Below are 23,170 nucleotides of genomic sequence, written 5' to 3'. Positions count from 1 at the left end.
GAGTTTTATCTTATCGCAAAGTATCCAACACTGTCGACGAGATTGACTTTCGGTTCAGAATGTATAGCCAGTAGATCCTTAAGGCTTGTTTCAGCAAAAGGAAAATATCGCCTTCGGACGAAACAGTCTGATACTTGCAGCAATAGTAATTAAACGCCGTTGTTGACACGCGGTGATGGAGAGAAGTTGGCGGAATTGAGGGGGCGGAAATCGCGGTAGCTGGCAATAACTTTCATCCGAGCAAACTCACTTTGGAACGAAACCACACCCGGGCTTAGAGTTTCGTGCCGGTGACCTGCCACGCATGACCCTCGTGCGTCTCGGACAGCCGCAAAGGCGGGCGAATACACGCGTGCAGGCGTGATGCCGGACCCGTGAGCGTTGCGGATAATCTGTACATCTCGAGTGACGAGGGCCATGACCTTCGTAACCTCTGCAGCAGCTCTCTCTGACAAATGTCTCTACCCGGGAACGATATTTGTCTAGATATCTTCCGTACCCCGAAGACCAAAGGACGGATTGACCCTCTCGAAACCCAACTCGAATACAGATTCGGTATTGCAATTATCACCGTGAAGCAAGTATTATTTTTGCTTTTCATAGCCTCTATCGTGATTTAGGAAAGAAAATTGGTTTCGCAGATTACCCCTTTCTATGACGGTAGAGTGAGTCTGCGACTGCGCATGCGTGCTGTACAGAAAAGATTATATTTAACTCGTAGAAATTGAAAGTGGTATTTTCTGTACTGCGCGCGTGCGCCGTAGCGAACAAATCTGAAATTACGCGATCCTAATACTTCAATTTGATGCTTCGTGAAAAAACGCGTAACATGCAAACACAGTTTATACAACATTCATAAAAAGTTGTATTCAAATCGCTATAAGACGAGCAAAATAATGCGATGAGAAGTAATTTTGAGAAAAATAAAACTAAACAATTTAATGACGTTTAATGATTTTAACACTAAACATACGTGGTCGTACATGGTCACCACTAAAGTCTTCCAAACATAAAAGTCACCGAACAAAGAATGAACTCGATGCAATTTCCCAAACGATACTCGAAGCCAATGAGCTTCTAATCGCTGAGCATTTCAACACGACGTCCACTTTGCTCCTGGATATCTTGCCAGCCGACTGTGACGGTTGAAACCTGATGACTCTCGATAAACGATGCAAACAGTCGGTCAAATTCGTTTTCGCACCCTCTCCGGAAGACTGAAACATCTCTCAAAGTTGCGCCGAGAACCAATGGAGCATGAGTAACCTATCAATTACTCCCGAAGCACTCGACCCGTCACATACTTCCGTTTTACCGTCTCTCCTGCGGTCTTCGCGGTATTTCGAGCACATTGTGCGTAACCATGCAGGCGGTGGGTTTGCTCCTATCTTGGGAATCTGACGTGCATGGTGAAAAGCACGACTACTCGAGGTATATTAAAAGGCGTGTAGATACTGACCTCGGTGTCATGGATTCGCAGGAGCGAGAATATTTGTGTTTCAGGTGAATGGTGGTATTGTACGTCTTCGCGATTGAACCGTACGTGCACGCATTTTGTCTATGCGCTGGCTTCCCGTGTTCTGCACATCCCGAGAGACAAACAAACTCCGTACACATGCGCGATTCAGGAGTGACGGATATCTGAGACTTATGTCTGCAGGTATCGAACAGATTGTATACGACGTGAACGTGCAATATCGGGACGACGATTTGAGACCGTTGCGAAGTTATCAGAAAGCAATTTCGTCCCGGAATGACGGATCCCCCGAAAAACCTTTCGCCAAGTAGAATGAACTCTATACTACAAACAAAAATTCACTTTGCAGCTTGAAAGACTACAAAAATGACTATGTACATTTAAATAAGTATGAGCAGCAATACCCCTGCGTAAAAAAATATTGAAATAAAAATCCGTACCGTCAAGTACATAACTTTCTCGCAAAAATAAAAAGTCAATACGGAAGATATAGAATTAGAGTGGGAATAACAAATTCAGAATTAGTTGTACTTTGTGGGCCTTTTTAAAAGATGAAGAATCTCGAAATCTTCGCTTGGGGCCATTCGTCAATTAATTTATTTTACTTGAATTATGCAGGTATACTTTTATACAGTATACCATAAGAAATTGTTTACTAAAATAAAAAAATACTCATCTTTCCGATTAAATACATAATAATGCATCGTTACATTTAAAGGATAAAAAACATCAATATTTAGGGTCGTGAAACTTTCCTTCGTCGCCATCATTTGGATGAAAATTTTATTGATTATATTCATAGTATCGCAGGTGTTGTGGAAGGCGTAATAACAAACATTTAAACAATAACAATAATATTCACATGTGTGTTTTGCAAAAGAAATATCAAATTTTTACTCAGCGAACATCTATCGTAGATCGATATCTCTTCAGCATCCGCGATCATTTCCCTCATTGAGTAAATATGATTTTTCAATGTTTTATATTTTGGGCATCTTGAGTAAGTTTCGTGATCAAAGTTTGCCACTCATCCGGTTTATTTTCGATGAACCATACCGTCATGGTGTCGAAATCCATCTTTTGCTTTTCTGTACACTTACGGCACCCCGTCACTACCGCTTCCGGAAGATGTTCTGTTTCAGTAAATTTTTTATTAAATCGAGAGACATAAAAATCATGGGTCAGGGAGAAGACTGTACATCAAAAAATTGCGTTAGGCGGAAACCTCGGAATTCTTTCTTTAACAGAAACGTTTCACGCTGATTGTTATAACAATCCTTGAATTTTTTATTTCAATGGAAGGTCCACCGTTCATATATTACCATGTTCACCATTATTTGCTAAAGATAATCGGCACTTGTTACGATTTAATAGTCGCGACGGTGTGAAAATTTAGTCGGAGTTTTACGTTTAGTTACGTTTCGATAAAACTTCCGAGGCATGTTCTCGATTTCAACACTATCTGCTTCCTATACATTTTCCATAGATTCAAGGTGTAAAATATACTATGGATATTTTGCCTTATAATTAAAATACAATGAAGAAAAATGCGAATTCAGACAAAAATACGTACCTTTGAAAAATTCCGCATCAGCGGTGACGCAAGGTCCTGTACCCAAAAAGCACTCGTAATACCGCTTACGGATGGGTTCGTTCTGAAGAAGTTCTAGCACGGTGATGTCGTCGTACTTATCGGAGTAAAGTTCCTCCGTTGCTGCCATCGCCAAAAAGACGACAGCAAAACCGGCAACAAAGGTGATACGGAGCATTGTTGATAATGTCGACATAATGTTCAACATCACACTGACACTGATTACCCGTCGAATCCCGATATTTATACGGCTATTCGATACGTGCAGGAAGTTTTTATCCGAGGTAATATATTCGCGATCATCGTCCTCTCCTCACCCGCCTTCCCGCTCAATGGGGATAAATATGCAATTACGAACCCAGACCCGGTGATGACTAATTAATTGCTAGAATAACGAGAATCGGGTAGTGATCGTTTCTGCGTATCCTTGTCACTCTTAGCGTATGCATATTTCTGATTATTCTTTTTTTTTTTTTATTCTATTTCTTTTTATCGCCGCAGCCATATTCCGCAAAAGCTCCAATACCAGTTATAAACGTGGTTAGAATCTCAAGCGCAGATGTAGTAAAAGTAAAGATGGAATTCTTAAAAATTCTGTTTCGTCTATAATTATAAGTATATACTTACCAGTAGGATAAACAAGTTTTTTTTCTGTGTGAGGCATTTTACGCCAACTCAACCAACGTTGGATCCTCATTATTTTTGATTTCGATCAAAAACTTTTCCACAATTGTCTGAATGTTTTTAAGTCTCTCGAGTGAATTCGTTTTAATTAAGATTTTTCAAAATCAACGTGTCTTTGGCCGTCATTTAAAAATCTGAAAAAATTCAGGGTACCGTTTGAAGTTGGAACAATGGCATAGAAAATTTCGAACGAAATCAAAAATGGTAGGGGTCCGACGTCAATCGAGTTGGCGTGTATTCTCCAAATACAGTAAAAACGTTTTCCTAGAACTATAAAAAAACTCGATGATCCTGTTATATTAGTCATTTATATTCCTGATGCCAAGCGCTTTTATCCTCGTACAATTTATTATTTATTTAGCGGGTTTTAGAAGGCTCTGGAAACAAGTGCTACGTGGAGGCTTTCAAACCACTCGTAAGTGGAACTTTCCTCCTGATCTTATTGACGTAAATTTATCGACTTTTTTGCAAGTGGGAAATACTCTGGTTGAATAATCAGTCTCTTCTTACAGCAAAAGTTTTCCGTGGTCGTAAAGGTATTAAATGTGCAGCCGTTCTGAGAATAACCCAGTAATTGCACGTCGATATTATTGCAGACATCAACTGGATGCTATAACAAAACGAGTTATTAATATTACGAATTATCTTAGAGAGAAAAAAAAAATTTTAGGCCAGTCGACTTTGTAGAAGACGAAAATTCTCGATCGAAGTAACGATTTTGACACACTTCTAATATTATCATAATATAATATAATCTCCGCTCTCCGTTCATTGATTGCATTGAAATGGAACTTGAATGAAGGCTCTTTAAAACATACGCTCTAGATAAAATTTTCAAATGTCGCAATAAATCGTGAAAGGGAGAAATATTATGTGTATTGATATTTTCGCCATGTACGTATAGGTCAAAGGCTTCGCTTCGCGGTAAAAAAAGACGCGGAAACTGCGTCGAGCACGTGATTTTTTTCTTTCGAACATATTTGGCGCGAGACACTTTCGTGTCTTCTGATTTATCAGTTTTTTTTTTTTTTTTTTTATTTCCCTGTTCGAAATCGATCATTACCTTTATATCCCCCCGTTATGCCGATATTCGTTTGTTTGATCGGTGCATAAGCGACATTTGTCACGTATATTCTCTAAATCGAATAATTTTAAGTGATTTATCAAAGCCGAAGAAACTTTCCAGTCTCACCCGTTTTGGAGAATTGAAATAACTTCGTCGTGCAGGCTTCGAATGAATTATAAATAGTTTATCCGCCTGTTTGAGTAATTCGAGTTTGTTATTGGTTCTGTGAGAAATTGTCTTTTATCAATGTTTGAATATTTTTATTTCACATTGAATCAGAACGTGTCAGATCAATACGAATGGTCAAATAACGGTTTAGCAACTGTTCACAACTAATACGCATGTACTCGGACGAATTGAATTCAATTTGAACAATATTATTTATTTTAATTCTTAAAGGTTTACAAGAATGGCAAAACTATTTTGCAGAGGCGATATTATACTACCGTGATACCTGAAGCGTCGTTTATTCAATTTCAATGAAAAGAAGCTCACCTTTTCCGTAAATAAATTCACTACTAATTGACCGACATGAAATGTATATATAATAACATTGATATATTTTCTAACGAAGCATACGATTTCACTACTTTCCCAGTGTAATTCCGGTGAGTTGGGTTCTCCAGCTCAATTAAAATCAGACCTCAGCAATCGCACGATCAGTGGATATCCATAAAATCTCTCGATAAGGTTTAAAAATAAATGTTCTCCGTATAATACTCAGCTACCGTCTCACATCCTCACTTTTTCGACTAACGCTAGAGCACCACAAGCAACAGAATAACCGAGTGAATTGTCTTAATAAATATTCATTCGTTTCTAAAATTACAAATATCGAATATCCCAAAGTGGATTTCGAAAGCCTGACCCTTCGTTAACGTCGGTAATGTATCGCTATATAACCCTTAATTCGTTAAAAGTTAACTATGCGAAGCCGGGATGTAATATTAACAGTTTTACGAATGGGAAGCGATACAGTAAAGAGGTGGAATAACGCGGCGGACATACGAAATGGGATATCTGAAATCCAGATGGATTTGGAGCGACTCAGCAAGATTCGATTAAATAAACTGCCGAGTACCTACCGCTCTCCCGAAATCGACGAAAAACGAACAAGCATGTATACCCGAGGTAGGAAGGCGACAATTCCTTCGCTGCCTGATCGCAGTTACCGCGCAAGTAGCAGCAGACGACTCGAAAAAGTGAGGCACCGAAGAAGTATTGACTCGAGGGAGGACTTATTATCCAGGGAACTGATGAACGGGGATGATCGACGTCGGAATTAATGGGACATTAAATCCAAGTTATAGCTGCTCCTTCTATTAGCCTTCTATTCGGGCATCTATATCTCAATCGCTGCAACGCTGATCCGTTGTTGGGCGTATTTAGTGCGGACTATGCACTTTCAGGATGTAAGCTTGCACATTGTCCCGGATCCTCTGCAGGAACGGTTCGCCAAATTACTGTATTAACCTCTAGATCCAGTGAAATATTAGCCCCCTGAATTTCAAGCGCATATAAACGAAATTTATCGCGGTATCGATGAAGTTCGCGTAATTTGGCATGTGGAGTATTTTGTGCAGAGATAGGTATATTATGCAGAAATGCGTCAAACGTGGTTTTACGATTTTAATAGAAACAATCTTCTTGGATAGTTCGACGGAAACAGACAATTCTGACATTGGTCATTTTTTGTCCAAAGCCTTGATAATTATCCTTATTTTACCATAGTTGGGTTTGGAAATATCTTAACGAATGATTTTGATATTTGACTACACCGATAATGCACGCTAACTGTTTGAAAAACGATAAAAGAATATTTTGGGAATGGGGACAACAATTACTCAATAAACTGTAAAATATATATTTGATAATAATTTGATCTCAACATTTTTTTATAATCAAATTTAATATCACAACTTGCATCAAATTCTCAATTTTACCAGCGGCTTCTTTTATTTTTACTTCTTCAATACCTTCAGAATACAAACAGCCTTCAGATCTCCACCATTTTGTATTTCGTAATTCTGAAGTTCAATTTAGATTCAGTCATCTGAAAAACTTGCGGGAGCTTAGTTTTGGGGTTACCTCGAAATAAACAAGCGCACTCTACTGGAAATGACCATATCTTAAATCACATAATGTTATGACCGAAATCAACGTCTTATTTATTACAAAATTTATCTTGTAAATTCGAGAAAAATATATAAGAAATCACGTAATGAATCACAAAACCGCGGATCATCAGATATACTAGATCAAAAATCACATATTTAACTGTGTATGGTTTTTGATCTGGTATTATTTAATCATTTGTACTTTTATAATTTATTACGTGATTTTTTTTAATACATTTTTCTCGAACTCACAAGATAAATCACTTTATAAATTACATATTAATTTCGATCATAACAGTTTATGATTTATCACACGATCATTTTCGGCAGGGCACAATATTCACCTAAACTGACAAAAATCTACAAATAAAAAATACCTAACATTTGAGAGGGCGAACCATTTGTGATCCCCAGTTTACGCATGGCTGGATGTAACTGATAAAGAAAATCTTTCTTGTGCATGTTTCGATAGGACGAAACATATCTTTCTGCTTTCGTGCTCTCCGATGACTGATAGGCCGATGAACCCCTTGTGCAATAACGCATACAAAGATATTGTCACTAGAATAAATTACTCGAAAATATTTCTTGGACACAGAAAACAAAAGTTTTTTTCTCGAAAATTTATTTTCGTAAAGATACGTTTGATCGGGAACTTGTCGTAGAGAGCTAAAAATTACACGATGATACAGCAGATTTATGCAAGGATAAACCATTGATATACACACAATGTTTAAATTATATTTTCTGTGTGTACGCGTGAATAGTGAATTGATGCGTGTTCTATTATTACATAGATACGCGAATGCCAGATGATTTAACTCTGAAAACCTGAACGAGTCATTCAAGGTACAATATTGAATACACACTATTTATTAATCACTCAAAAGTAAGAAGAAAACTTATCGAGAAAATTATTTGTGATAAATTATACGTGTATTGGACTTCTTTAGGCCACACTTGTGCTTCTTGGTTGGCACGATTACTCCAAAACTTCAAAAAGATTACTATAAAGTAGTGTTTTTCATATTGTCCTTCCAACCAAATTTTTGAGTTTCAATAAAAAAAAGTATTTCGTGATATTTTGAAGGTTGAAAAATTATTTTTATCCAAAATTTTATTCTTTCATGATACATAAAAAATGTCTCAGTAAAATACAATCATGTAAATATAAATTTTCACCAACGCTGGAGGTACGCACCCTCTTCACCCTCATACTTCCACATACAGATTTTACTTCTTTTTACTTCTTATCACTGCTTTACATGTGTTTCTGATTCGTGTCCAACAATGCCACGGGCATTATAAATCCTATCTATCCACCTATCCATCTCTTAAACAGTTGGCGTTGAATGAGGGAACATACTCTAGTACCTATCGCAGTTTCGACAGACTCGAACAACGGAGTCGAGAGGACCTGACCCTAATTGAGTGTTTTATAACCCGCATTAATTATGTATACACGTGTATACTTGACGTAACACCTGGGCAGACCCACGTATAGTCGAGGGCGCGGATTCGAGACATATGTACATATGATAATGCAAGAACCCTCGAAACGCCTAGACACCGGATTGTTCACAACCGCTGACAGTTACGCGTGAGGCTATGAGATTTCAAATTTGACGCGGAACTGACGCCCTGCAGCACATTAAACTTCTCTGTTACGTGCTCAACTGACAAAGTAATTACGCTTGCTATAAGCTTCAAATGCGGCACCACTATTCCATACGATAAAAACACGCGGAAACTTCCGTCTGCATGCGGTAAATGTTGGAAATTCTGAATCCTTTGGGTGAAGGCATTGTTTTAGAAGTAGGAAGTAAGTTGGGAAAAGCGGAAAAAGTGTTTCAAAATATCTTGCTTGCGCCAATGATAGTTGAAACCAATAAAACAGCATCTTTACCACACGAAATATAAATTGATTCAAGTAAACCCGAGAAATAACAGTTGAGATATCAACAATTGAATAAAAGTTTTTATTATCAACACGTACGAAATGATTAAACTCTCCTGTTTTTGATCCGATTCGGATGTTCGTGGGCTTGTATTGTTTGTCAGAAAAATCTTCCGAGATTGCCCGAAGATTGAAATATCGCAAACAGTTGTCTGCAAAGTGGATGAAAATCTGGTGAGCCGATAAAATGAATTCTTAAACGTTAAAATCGGATAAAAAATACAAGAGTTTAAGAAATTAAATTACTGAAGATCTTTTAAACTTTTTTTCTTATTTCCTAACTTTTGATTTATCCTTAACCGCCGAACTTGTTACTTTTACTTTCACTTGAACAGAAAAAAAATTCAGCCCTGCTTATTTAACGAACCGCGCATACAAACATATTATTCAGGGTAATAGATCCAACGTAATTAATAAAAGTTATTATATTATATTTCTTGGGTAGTAAGTTATTCGAAATGGTTTCTGCATCTGCAAAGCATAACACGTACCGGTTGGATTCTGAGTAAATCAATAAAGTGAACCGAATGTAACTCGAGAATGCTTTTCGGAAAGCTATAAACCAGTTAAGACTGTTGCGTGCGTGTTCAAATTTGTACGTGTTGATTGGCTGACCAGTGCACGTAGGCCATGCACGTGTGACGTACACACAAACGTACCATGTGCATTGAGAATGTGTGCACGGGGGTTGGAAATGGGCTACCAGAACCAGTCTACCTACACGCAAGCAAGTATATTATCCCATTGTTTACAGTCAGTACCCTGCGCCAACACGTCCAGGATGCAGGGTCGTATATCCGTACGTTACGACCTCTCGGATCGAGTATGGATTTGGCCAGGTCGAATCCCGTAGGTTGGAATATATAAACGAAATTTCGATGCCTCTTGTTTCTTTTCGCATTTTAGATATCGTAACTGTTGCTCTTATCCTCGATTCCCCAGCGTATCGATAACGAATCTTTTCGAGCCTTTTTCAACATCCGATACATCATCATTCGTCATTGATCTTGCTGTTATACTGGCGTTGTTTGGATAAAGGAGGCTGTTATATTGACACTTAGATACCCAAGGATCGAACTCTAGGCGTTGATTCGGGACGCGCACTGCGTCTGACACGATACATTAATCGCAGTCTCAAAAATGGAAAGGTGAAATTTTTCAGAAACCTCTCACAGGCCTGCATGTGAAATTTTCACAGCTTAAGTATATAATGCGTATATAATGCGACTTATGTAGCTTATACGCGTGTCGATGCAAATTATGCTATACTTCAAATAACCGCAATCTGTTTTATTCCTACACTAATTCGGGACTCGCAAATTGACCGTGACGTAAACATAATTTCTTTCAATCCTGTGCAGTGAAGAAAGTGCAATTCTACAGATATCGAATTATGTTAGCTTGAAGATCAGGGAAATAAATATCCTCCGGTCGAACTCATGTCCCTCTTTAAACTACCGATCCGCGTGAAATGTGACTTGGCAAGGACATCGCGCACGAATACAATATATTCAAAAGGCATTTAAAGTCCGCGTAACCGCGCGAATCACTGTTGTAATCTAATATATTCTGTGCAATCTTTTGTAATTTTTTTAACCTTTAATATTAGCTATAATCTCCGGTAATCTTTGTAATCTCTTTAATATTCCGACAGTCCCTCTAATTTCTAGTAATCCTTTCGATTTTTGTAATTTTTTTTTTTTTGTCATTCCTGCAGTCTCTGTAATCGTTTCTACTATTTTGTAACCCTTCTGTAATCTTTATAATCATTGCAATCAATTTTTGATATTTCTAATTGCAATCCATGTACTCCATTCCGCGTAGCGATTAACCCCTTGGGTGCAGCTGATTAATCGTTCTCGAGATAATAATCATAACGTATGCATAATACGTCTTTGGCACAGGTTATTAAGCGTCCTGCGACTGAGCCTGGAGTACATTGTAATCGTAAGAGTACACACATCACGACTGTACAACGCAGATCGGTGTCGTTGGCAGGTATAATTTATCAATCATCCCGCGTTCCGGATGCAACTACGCACCGCACTCCTCTCGGCCTGGAGGAGATGCGATCGTCAGGTGTGAACGTGACCCATCTCACGTTCCGGCGTGTCACGCGTGCAGCCGTGAGGGTTGCACCCTGCATACTGCTAGCCGGTGTACGAGTGCACCTACCTATGTATGTCTGTATATGTATAATACATCTGCGTTCGCAGGATGTAATTAATCAAGTACAACCTGCGGGGGGATGGCGCCAAGGCTTGTCGCAGACTCCTGCCCCCAACTACGCTTGAGCATTCATGTCCCATACATATTTATGCTGCTCGGTTGCACGCGGCCCGGATTCGTGAGGGTGTGGTCCTGGTCTACCTGAACAGCACAAGTTATACATGCAGTGTGCGAGGCCTTCCGGTTACCACGTCACACTTTGTCGCGCGTAGGATTCGGGATCGGGTCCCGATAACCAATGAAAGAGGAAGAGGAATTGCGAAAAGACTTTTGGATTTTCAGCGATTTTCAACCTTTTACTCCTCATTTCTGATGAATAAAGTTAGTGGAAACCAATGTAAGTCATTTAGTTCACTGGAAATCAAAGAAAGCACCCTGAGTAACGTACTGGTACTGAACGTTAACACACTTGACTTATTTCCGGTAGAATTAAATAGTCAAGAAAAGATTGCAAATTTGGATAATCGTAAGATTTTTTTTTAGCGTACTGGGTACGTTTGCTATGGAGAGTTCTATACGATATTCAAGTTCTTGTCTTGGAATTGTCTCGACCTTATTTGACGATATTCGTTGAAACGTGGTTAGCACCGATTTGACTTTTCGCGTATTGACAGTCCAGACTCCCACATCTCAGGAGTACAAAGTCATCGTTTTGCTGACTTCCGGCCAACTCCAAGTCAAATTTTTTATCTGTCAACATTATGCCGGATTTAATTAGTCCAATGATAGTCAAAATCTCGACAAGTGTACTATCTGGGACGTGATAAGATACTAGTCAGTAGAACCTTAACGAATTGAAACCATTCGGCGTTTACTCCAAGAACGCGAGTTCAAATTTTGTAAAACGAATTCAAGTAACTTGGAATGATTTCCAGCGATATCAGTTATTTTGATTAATTCCTCGTTATTCCAAAGAATATTTCAGTCCTACAAGTCCTTTTGATTTACACTCTGATATCCAATACTGTTAACTGTACGACTTCCTCGATTAAATTGCCCCACGGCACGGACTCGAGCTGGGTATGATATGTTTATTTCCTAACCGAGTACATAATTACATTGGCTCTTATTGCGAGTCCAAGGCTGGTCGGTTGGTCGGTAGTCGGTATATTGCGATACACCGCAGCGCTGATGCCTCTGCTGATGCTGCTTGCAGTGGATGTTGGAACTGGGCTGCCTTATGAATATGAACGACGGGCTTTCGCGGCATGGACGCTGCTACTCGCTGGATAAAGCACGATCCGAATGAAATCACGCCCCCGGTGAGGTAAAAACAAAGGCCTTCTAACTAGGATGCCGAGTGATGAATATACTGGAAAAAATTAAAAGGCTTAACCGCGCAGGGACAGGGGGATTCATTTCACCCCCTGTTGTCAAAAAAAAGACTCGGCAAAGGTGTTAAATTTCATTATCAATATCACACCTCGGGAAGATCGGGATCCAGGGTGAGTTGGTATTTGACAAATGAGGGACGCGATGTTTCAAGTCACGTATTGTATCTAGTTCCTGCCTTGTTCCGAGTTATCATGATCATTATTATTTAGATTCTAGCGTCAGGTGAAGATAATATATACTTGGCACAGGCAAAACGAGTCGGTATATACGTACAACATGATGAATTGTCGTGATACAAATTATCAAATAGGTATGTAATGGAATCTATCATCGGCTGAATTTTAAAGCCTCTAATTGTACCTACCAGAATTTATACAACCCAACTAGTGATCGGTGCGTGAAAATTTATCACGTAATACTAGTCCCAGTTGTGCAATTTATGTACCGTCTAATCTCTGCTGCAAATATTTATACTCACAATCAGATCTTACGCTGCTAGTTTCAGATCATTTGCACTCGAAACTAAATACAGCATGTAGAGAAAGGGGGTGTCTATTTTGTTGAATTGTTTCTTGAAAAAATCTTAGCATCCGTGTTAGCAGAATAGAAATAAAACATATCGATCCACGTAATATTCATTTGAACACGCATTTGTCACGATTTCATTTCCGGCCCTAATGGTGGAATTTCATCTACATAAAGCCTGTCGGATGTTTCTTTCGCCAATATTGTTTGCGAGTTAACAGAACACGTGTGAACTAATGATCAAATTACGCTCCATTGTGCCAGGTTAAACGGAATCCCTGAGTATCCGTCAATAAGACGCATTCACAGCTTCTGCCTGGTTATTCAAGGCAGGGAAGACTGACACCCCGCAGAGTAGCTTAGGGGATATCATGAGCAAACCTATTTCCGGAGACCCCCGAGTAAAATGAATTCAAGTTGCTGCTGGAGCGATCCGTTTAATCTAATACATCAAATCGTATTTTTGTCTTGACGTTCTCATCCCGGCTGGCTATAAGTTTGACATTAAATTCCATCGATACCTAATCATTTTCTGCTTGTGAATTATAAGGAGAAGAAATAGGAGGAAGAATATTGAAGGGAAATAATTTAAAATTCAGATGAGTTTCTTGATTCTTATCTGCAAACGAATCCAAGAGGAAGAAAATACTTTGTAATGATGAAAGAATAAGTAATGTGGACTCTTTAAAATTGAACGGTACATAACGGTCGTAATCGATTATATCACTCATGCACTGCTTTGAATGCCTCGTAAAAACGTTTTGCCAAGGAATGCTTCGAAATTTCGGTATTGAGATAAAGACAATGAATCAACCAAGTTAAAACAATGAAAATCAGATTCTAATCTAACTGTCAGTAGATTAAGAAATACGCATAATTATGACGTCGATTTTTGCATTACTGAAATGTACATTCCAATTAAAAACTAGATCAATACATACGATTATAGGGATTTGAAATTGAAACATATTACAAAGTTTTACAAAAAATTGAGTAATTTTTTTGATCGCGAATATCAGTTCCCGGAGATTGTTAAATTTTCTTAAAATACTTATATCACGAGAATTCTCAGAACCCTCAGCGCCAATTGGTTCCCACATTTTGCATTGTTTTAACGAAACAACGCAGAAGCCTTACATTTTCCAGACCTCGAAAATCCATAAAAATTTTGTAGCTGTGCTTAAATGAGCTGATATCTGTTGATTTAACCTTTTATGCACTCCCGTCAACGGACATAACATTAAATATATACGAAATCTAAAATCAAGTTTACTAAGTCCGCGTCGTTTGAATGACTGAATAGTTTTTTGACGTCTTGACGCAAACTAATTATTCAGTTGGAAACAGAGTTGTCTTGAGATGAGCCTGCAGGTGTAGAAAATACAGGACCCTGGATGTAACGCCCAGAGAATTTCCAGATCAGCCGCATTCTGACCCCAGGGACATCTTGTAACTTTTCAATTTCTACTTTCGCGTTGGCCCAACAACGCCTCCGGCATTCCTTCCGGCGAGGCGATCCGAACAGTAAGCGTCACGTTCTGTTATATAGACGCGGAGGAATGGAAAAGAAACTGCGAGAGCTTTACTCTGCAAATTTAATGCGAAGAGTGCAGACGAATGCCAATCGGCCGAATGTGGAGCTCGAGTAAATCGGGCCGGCTGTAATGGCTGTCTCAGATTAACCGATTTGTCAAACTGTCGATATTTGTCGACCGGAAGTCGAAATACGCTCCTTGATTGAAATTAATTTGTTTTTTCAGTTATAACATCCTGCACGTTACGCGAGTCATTTTATGTTAAGCTGGGCGTTGTAGGTGAAAAATTTAACTCGATACCTCCGATTTGATTGTCGAGTTTTTCCAGGGTCTATGCAGGAAAACTTAAAGATACAATACGTTGGGTATTTAGCCTTAAGACAATTTGAAACTGACGTGAGTTTTAACTGTTGGAAAAGTGAACCCTTCTTCAAACTTTTATATCTTTGATTCTTGTGGTTATGGTAAAGATTTGAAATTCGATTAGTTTTAAAGTACTTGAAGTGTACGTGATCTGATGTAGTAAGAATTGCATTCCTCGTAAACAATAGCATTGTTTTAACACGATTTTTAAGATGACCACATACTTCGAAATTTATTTGAAAAAAACATTAGGATATTTATTGACCATTTTCTTCCAAAATTGTAAAGTTACGAGGTGAAACTTGACGAAGAAATGATTTTTTAGAAATATTATTGTTTATGATGAATGTTTCTTATCCCTGCTGCCCATGATACAAATTAGGTAAAAAATATGCTTCAGGCACTTTCAAACTAGCCAAAGTTAAAGTCTTCAACACGAGTAGAATCAGAGATATGAAAGTATCAAAAACTGATTTTTGGCATATTTGCTATGCATCCAGAATCCAATTTTTGATATATTAGTGCCTGGTACCGAAATACGCGTCTTATTCTATCACAGAACTTGAAAGAAAAGTTATGTCACTTTTAAAACAATTTGAAATTTTTTAAAATGACTTATAGTTACGTAAAAAGGAACCGAGCAGCGATTATCGCTTCTGAAATATACGCAGACATTTTTCACCTCGTTAATTTGTATTTCTTTTCCTTTACTTTTCTCGTCCTTTTTCTCTCCACTTCGCGTTATATTTTTCCAACGGCAGCTGCCGCAGTCGAAGACGGTTGTCACTTCATTAATTACGTTTCCAATTTCATGTTACCGCAAGTTTTCCAGGTGGAAGGAAAGAAGACGTCGCCCAATCCCTCGAGCGCTCGGCGGCGTCACGCAATTAAATAAAGTGCCGACGTCGGTCTTAACGAAGGACCCACGCTAGTTTTGGCTTTCAATCAAGGCGTACGTTGCAATCCAACCGCGTTATTTTTCATTTCCCTTCTTTTTTAGTTTTAGTTTTGATTGCGCTATTCTTTTTTGTTGATTTTTTGGTTAAATTAACCCACAGCCACGGCTGCGTAAGGATTTCCGGAAATAGTCCTGTGCACCACCCACTTTGCACACGGTGAAATAGAGAAAACCTTGCCAATGTAAACCACAGCGATATTTTTATTCCCTCTATGCTGTGAGCGAAATAACAAATTGATTTTTTCTTTCCTGAATAAAGCTGAAATTCACCTGATTTATCATGCTTTCAGTAAATTTGTTCCACTGTGAAAAAAAAAAACACTGAGATCCCGCGCGTACTCTCGCTAAATCGACAAATGTACCTATATAATTGCAAATTTTAAGTTTAAATCCAAATTCTAATTATCATACGTTCACATATGGTTTGATCCAACACCCCTGTTTTTCCTTAATAAATCGATGTTCGAAAATTGAAGACATGTATTTTACATGTATTTGTAGTAACTGGGTAAAACATTTATTTCACCGAAGTACTTGAAAGTGTTGGCACATAAATTTGACGGATCACAGAAAGAAAAAAAGAATTTTTTCTGCACTTAATTTGTGATCTAACTGCGGAGTGTGATTCATTAAATGCAGTAGAGCGTGGTGTGAAATCTGTGGGGTAAATCTGCGAAGAAAAATAAATTAGAAAAACCCCTCATTAAAGCATTACATGTCATATGTATATTTCACACACTCCTCGCCTGTAATTGAACTAGATGTACATCACAATACTTGGTGAAAAAATTGAATGACGATCCTACTGGTACCACTTGATCCACAAAGTTGGACGTTTCTTTTTTACAAACCATCCGCGTTCAGAACCTGATCCCTGTATCCTCAATGTAATAAACAACTTATAAACTCATTTCATTATAAGCGAAAGGTTTTAAAAACTCGTCACTGATATCGAAATTGCGCCAACTGTTCTACTGTGAGTTGAATATATTTATATATAAAGTTAATAAACTCAATTCATTATGATATAAAAAAGTGAAAAATAATTAACTCATCGCGTTGCGAGAATTCTAAAAACGTTGTAATCGAAAAGGGCTGCAAAATTAAAGAAAGAAACAAATTTTATTTGCAAAAGTAAGGTTACGATGCGAATATCGAAATAGTGGAAGAATTATTTGGTGTGAATAGTTCGAGGTATGATCGATGATATACAGAATTATTCACTAAACCACTTCGGATTATGGCATTTACTTTTTTTTTTGCTGGCGGAAGATCCAAGCGTTAGTTTTTATTAAGCTCAAAATTCTTACGAAGTGTATAATTTTATAATAATTCTCAGCTGAAGTATTATAAGCGTCTATTACACCATGTGACTCTTTCCCAAGTAAATTAAATTCAAGAAGAAACGTAATCATTCTAGTTTCTTCAAAGAATATTCCAAAATAATCATGGAGTGTAGTTTGAGAGTTGGACATTTGAAACGTACAGAAAGTTCTGATATGAAACCGCAATATTCTGTTACGTATCTTCTTTTAAGTTGAATATATTTCAAGGTGTGGGAGGATTTTCTCTACGGTAAAAACCGGTGCTTAATTCTCGTTTCAGCAAAAAGGATAAAAAGACGCTCTAATCTGAAACAGTCCATTATTCACACATCTAGGAATGAAAGCATGATGTTAATGCACATCGTTGAATTTCATCCGTCACATTTCAGAATGGCACGGAGAAAAGTCGGTCTTGCAGAGACGGAATCCCGTGGGGCCAAAGTTCAGCAGTCGTGAATTATCGATTCGAGCCCAAGCTATAAATAACGTTTGCAAACGGGGGTCCCTGAATAATTGACACTTGTGAAACTGGCGCAACTGAAAGACCTATTTTTGGTTGTATTTATAAATATGTATGTATCGAACTAGCCGTGTTGATCGTGGCGGACCCTTTTCAATACCGAGAACATCGACAATCTAACCGACATTCGAAATAATTGTTTTTCAGGCACAGACGGTGATAATTGAACATATTCCCGATCAATTGCGTGACCTTTCAAACATCGATACTGAGCCATTCACCGAACCGCGAGTTATCCGGATGACGCGTTGCATCGTATATCCGAATACCCTGATTAACTGATTTAATGGGAATTCTACGACCAATGCACGGTGGCGATTTCACTTGAAATCAGTGCTCTGTTCACAATTTTGCTAAACGATATGCCATTCAATCGAAACCTCTGTTTGTTCTTCGATATCGACGGAAATATCAATGTCACAGAAATCAACTTCATGAAAGAGGATTAAACGAAGAAGAAAATCGAATTCGGCTCAGGACAAGTCACAACAAAATTGAAGAATTTTCCTACATCTTATCGGTAAAGTAGCAAAAACAACTCAGGAACTGGGCTTGCCTAAGAACGGTGAAAGGCTTGTTCGCTTCTTCTCGAGAAAGAAAAAAATTCGCAACTGAAATTGCAGAGCTTTGAGCAGAGGAATGTTTTTCTTTATTCACCGCAGATCGTAATCTTGTAAGAAATTACCAGTACAGAGAATCTTGACAAATTTAAAATGACCAAAAATGGTGAACATTCTGTATCGATATTGGTGGAGAAAAAATCGCAAAGAATTCATTGAATATACACATTTTGATTCTATGCAATACAGATACATACCAATCCTCAACAGATTGAAGCTTCTAAATAAATGAGTAATTCACACCAAGGCGAGCTTTTTGCTGAGAATGCCTAAGGAGAGCTAGAAGGATCAAAAAACAATAAAGAAAAGAATGACGCGAAAGAAAATAAATTGTTTGGCTTTCGATTCAACGATTTCGAATATTATGGCTGAACACACAAAGCTGGTCGAGTCGATTGGGGACGCACAGACATCGTCGAATTTTAAGGGATTTTGCCAGGGGCAATCGGACGCGTAACAGTCAATGGAAAGAGCCCGAAAACCCTCCGTCCTTTCAATGTCCGTCCCTTCGTTCTTCCGCCTTTCCCATATTCTTTTTCTCCTTTGCTTTGACTCCCATTCGCCTCCTCGAGGCGACTGCTTTATTTCATCGTATTTCTCTTCCGCCTAATGCCTCATAACAGCCCTTAGACGTATACCTTCAACGCGCGTGTTGTTTTCCTGTCGACAACGCATCGTTGTCTCATACCCTACGTGTGTCTTGGGACTTGCCGCACCGTCGTTCAGTCGGATGTGAAAGAAAGACCTTAAGGATGAGCAGGACCCACGGTCCGAATGTAAAACTGAAAATAGTCAGGAAAAATATTCGGGAAATCACCAGCAACATTATTGTAACAACATCTTTACCATGCGTAAATAGTGTAACGACTCGTATAAAATCCGAAGCCACGATGTCAATAATTTGAGAAAAGTTTTTGCAATTGAAATTTGCTAAATAACAAAAACTTTGGTACTTCTGTACCTATTCTAACGGTTTTGGCTCATTTTCTTCTAAATAGAGATGTTCAAAGATACCTGATGAAGATTTTATAAATATCTATTTAAGTTACCTTCGGTGTTGATGAAAATAGTTTTATTTAAGTACGGTACAACAGATGTTCGTCAACTGTTACAATTGCACTTTAAAATTACACTGTACAACGATATTACGTGAAATGAAGAACAAGTAATTTAAATTTACGCGCTTGGAGTAAATACCAAACGCTTCAAAGCGCTTCGTAAATATAACGTCAACGTTTGACCCCAGGTATCACATTTATCAATACCACCTTCCCGGTAGAACAAATGTAATAACTCTTTCTCCACTTTCTTTATTTTTGGAATTTCTCCGTTTACCTTTTCTGAGACTGTTTGAATAAACACATGCATCTTTACCTAAGCATTTTTCGCATTAGTTGTGTTCCTTGTTTATTGAATCATTTGATTTCTCGGTATTTACTTAAGCGTCCGTAAACTAGGTTTGAGGTTTGTTTACGCGAAAGGTGAACTATAATGTGCAATTTCTTAAATATTTTTTAACCAATATTTAGGGGTCAGGTCAGCATGAAAAAGGCGCCCACACATATTAACATCAGACAAGAAACACTAAACCTTAATAGTTTGGCACGTTCTAATTGTAAAATATTTTCTCAAAGTATCAATATCCTAAGTTGCTCAGATTAATTTCGATCCCACGGTCGAGATGTTATTTCATTCGTGTTCACCATCGTTGGAGTTACTTATTTACATAACACGGGTAGAGACATTCTTTAATCGTTTCCCCTCTGATCCTAACTTTTCATTCGAACTGTGGGTCCCATTCATCTTTATAAAAGTGTAGCATCGGTTCCTCGGATATATCCACCTTCGGAATTTTGAGATTATTTCGCTAAGAGCTCAGCCGATCGATACCGTATGTGCACGGAAAGACAAATATTGTATATTTTACGTCTCCTGTTTCGAATATACGGACAGAACTTTTTTGGAATTGAATCTATCTACATCAATTGTGGCAAGATGTACTAATCAGACAATAAAAGTTACAATACGCTTATTAGGTATATTTGCTGCAAACGATGTAGATTTCACTCGAAAAAAGTGATATCCATATATTCGCCACAGGAGATGTAAAATCTACATTACATTTTCTTCGGTGTGCAGAAACTAGGCCTGGAGTAAAAAAAATATTCTGAAAAATGTAAAAGTCGTCAAATAACCGATTCAGTTATCTACTCTGATTTGAAGTTTTCAAGCAGCGTACATTTTCCACCGCTAATTAATATCCCGGTTGAATTTTTTCACTCTCCAGTTATCTCGTGATTCCTTTATTACTCAGTCAAGAATTTACCCACCGTTTCTACTGCAACCTTATTTTCTTGTAGAATTGTTTTCGCGGATTGGGAATAAAAGAACAATGTACAACCGGCAATCCGCGTCTTAACAATTTAGTGTACATATTTAATGATATACCGGCTTCGAAATGAGAAAAATCCAATTTTGCTGCAGAAATTTGTGAACTCGGGAATCGTTTGTTACCTGCCTGACTGTATAATATTATTAACTTTCAAACCTTAACAAGGATAACAACGGTCCAAAAAATTGTGATAGTTCCTCCTCGAATAGTTTTTAAAATGCTTTCAGTAATCTGTAGCTTTAAATTTTAATGAAATAATGCTTTGCAAATTTATTTTTTGTGCCAAAAATTTTCACCTTCAGATTATTCTCATTTATGAAGGGAATATCAGGTGTACAAAAAATTGTCTCAACCGAAAAGAGAAGATTCAAATTAAGTTTGTCAACTATAAATTTTGTCAGAAAACTATTCCCTCCGTTCAAAACTAGATAAAAATTTCGAATTTCAATCGAAATAGTCCAGTGATTAATAATCTGAAATGGCTTACGTTATGGTCTGCCTTTCGATCATTTCTTCGTATATCTGTGGTAAAAATTGTTTTGATCCATTTAAACTTGATCAATATCAGTTGCACTTGCTCAGTCTTTATTTAAAAATTCTCTAATTGTGATATTGTTTTAACGAGGCTGTATATCCGGCACAATATCCCTAAATTATATGTTGACCCAAACACAATTAACAAAATGTTATTACGTTTACATGGGCAAGAGCTGAGCTGCGGTCTTTGAATATATGTCTTTTGATGACCGTTTTCTATCTCCAGGAAAACGGACATACGGAAATTTTCATATTGTCACGGACCGCAGACCGTCTGTCAGAAATTTCTGACTGACACATTCCGTCCCAGGCGTATCTCGTTCCGGCATTTGGACCTTCCTTATACTCGCCTTTTTCCTCCGAGAGAATAAAACACCCCTGCACATTGAATCAACAATAATACTGTACAGAACACGTGCCTCTTGTGCCACTGGACCCTGCAGCATTGGCGAAGAAAAGCGTGATAAGAATTTATCAAGAGAAGCGTAACTCGCCTCCGGCTTTGGCACCGGCCAGTGGCTCGGCGGGAGTAAATTGAAAATTGTAGATTGGAAAATTGATTCCGATACCGAAGACGGCGGACGTGCGAGTTGGTGGACGTCGTTTCTTTCGAGCGATGATCTCCGCAAGAAGAAAATTCTCAATCTTTGATATACTTGCTAGAAAATTATTATTTTGAAATCGATATCGTTGCAGTAACGATTTAAATATTGTTGGAATTACCAAAAAAATATGACACAAGTAACTATTTACAGTGTTATTACTGTCGCGAATGTTAATTTTTTTCGTTCATTATTCCAACGTTTCGATCCTAACCTCGATTCATGGTTATACCAATATCAAATTATCTCAATAGCTACAAGAAGATATGGTGAAAGTGATTGTATATTAAATTTTTTGGTTAGCAGTTATAAGACAATTTTTATTTTGTATCCAGAGCTTTTATTTTTTCTTTTATGGTAAAAAATTAAAAGAGTAAAGAACTGTAGTAAGCGCAACTAAAAATTCCGCTCAGTCTGCTCTTCCATCGATCGAATCGAAACTCTTCTGGCAATAAATTTGGCTCCCCGCAACGATGCGAAAACATTAACAATTACCTGAGTGTCAATATTCTCTCATTCAAGGCGGAAGATTCGTCGTGACGTCACAAGGCGAGCTACATATCCGAGCTGCAAGGGCGGAAGACGGTAGAGCAACTTATTCATGCCTTACACTTCACTCTTTGACTGGTGAACGTCGGCGAAGCGATCCCGCCACTCTGACGGTTACAGGTACGTCAAGCATTCTCGATTGTAAGCATCCGTATTCTGTCATAATTTCTCGCATTGACGGCAGTCTACTTGAATAACGACATCTCACAATTCGAAAGACAAATTCATCCGAGTATAAGTAACTTGCAGGTATTGCGCTTGAAACTCGATTACGCAACTGCATATCATCTTTACCATTCTTTGAATTATAAATTCGTGTAAATGTTTTGATGAAACTTGCAATATAAATGAAAAGAAATGGAAAATCATTCGATGTGAATCTGATAATAAGCTTAAAAAATTATCTGATCGTAAAATGGATCCGAGTGATGAGTAATAACGTAGAAACAATGCTAACGATACTGCAGAGTTATTGATAAGAATCGATAGTTGGGCGCCAGCTTGTCAGGGCTAGGAATAAGGCTAATCAGAGGACAGAAATTGTATAAAATATTATACCTCATATAATATAGTAATAAGAAATAAATGGTTAAGTAAGTGAAAGTGACAAGGATGCGCAGGACGAAGCGAAGAAAGATTGGTATATAACGACGTTGACGGGTGAGCGAAGAATCCAATATGGCTGTCTTCCTGTCAGAGTTTCTAAATGGCTCATCTTTCACGCTTATATGCGATGTTTCTCAAGAGTTCACACAGCACCTTGGGTCGCATCATCGCACGCCTTCATA

The 23,170-nt window shown here is 38.0% G+C and overlaps 2 protein-coding genes across 6 annotated transcripts in view; one reads left to right on the top strand and one right to left on the bottom strand.

Moving 5' to 3' along the window:
* The window catches only part of LOC124179875 (Down syndrome cell adhesion molecule-like protein Dscam2), a 180,701-nt gene that overhangs the window by 141,691 nt on the left and 15,840 nt on the right, over positions 1–23,170 (top strand). For all 5 annotated transcript variants that reach the window (XR_006870164.1, XM_046564723.1, XM_046564720.1 and 2 more), the window contains exon 7: positions 22,356–22,502. Coding sequence is in view for 4 of the 5 variants with exons in the window: in XM_046564723.1 (XP_046420679.1) it covers positions 22,356–22,502 (147 nt within the window). In the remaining variant the exon portion in view is untranslated. The remainder of the gene's footprint in view (positions 1–22,355; positions 22,503–23,170) is intronic.
* Positions 2,246–3,301, bottom strand: LOC124179876 (ejaculatory bulb-specific protein 3-like). The gene is made up of 2 exons (XM_046564725.1): positions 3,051–3,301; positions 2,246–2,610 (listed from the first exon to the last, which is right to left on the bottom strand). The coding sequence occupies exons 1-2, from the start codon at positions 3,274–3,276 to the stop codon at positions 2,450–2,452; spliced, it is 387 nt and encodes a 128-aa protein (XP_046420681.1). The 5' UTR covers positions 3,277–3,301; the 3' UTR covers positions 2,246–2,449.

The sequence above is a fragment of the Neodiprion fabricii genome, chromosome 4 (genome assembly GCF_021155785.1).
Source record: "Neodiprion fabricii isolate iyNeoFabr1 chromosome 4, iyNeoFabr1.1, whole genome shotgun sequence".
Taxonomy (NCBI): domain Eukaryota; kingdom Metazoa; phylum Arthropoda; class Insecta; order Hymenoptera; family Diprionidae; genus Neodiprion; species Neodiprion fabricii.
Note: the sequence above shows the minus strand (reverse complement) of the source record. Positions and strands in the feature narration are given on the sequence as shown.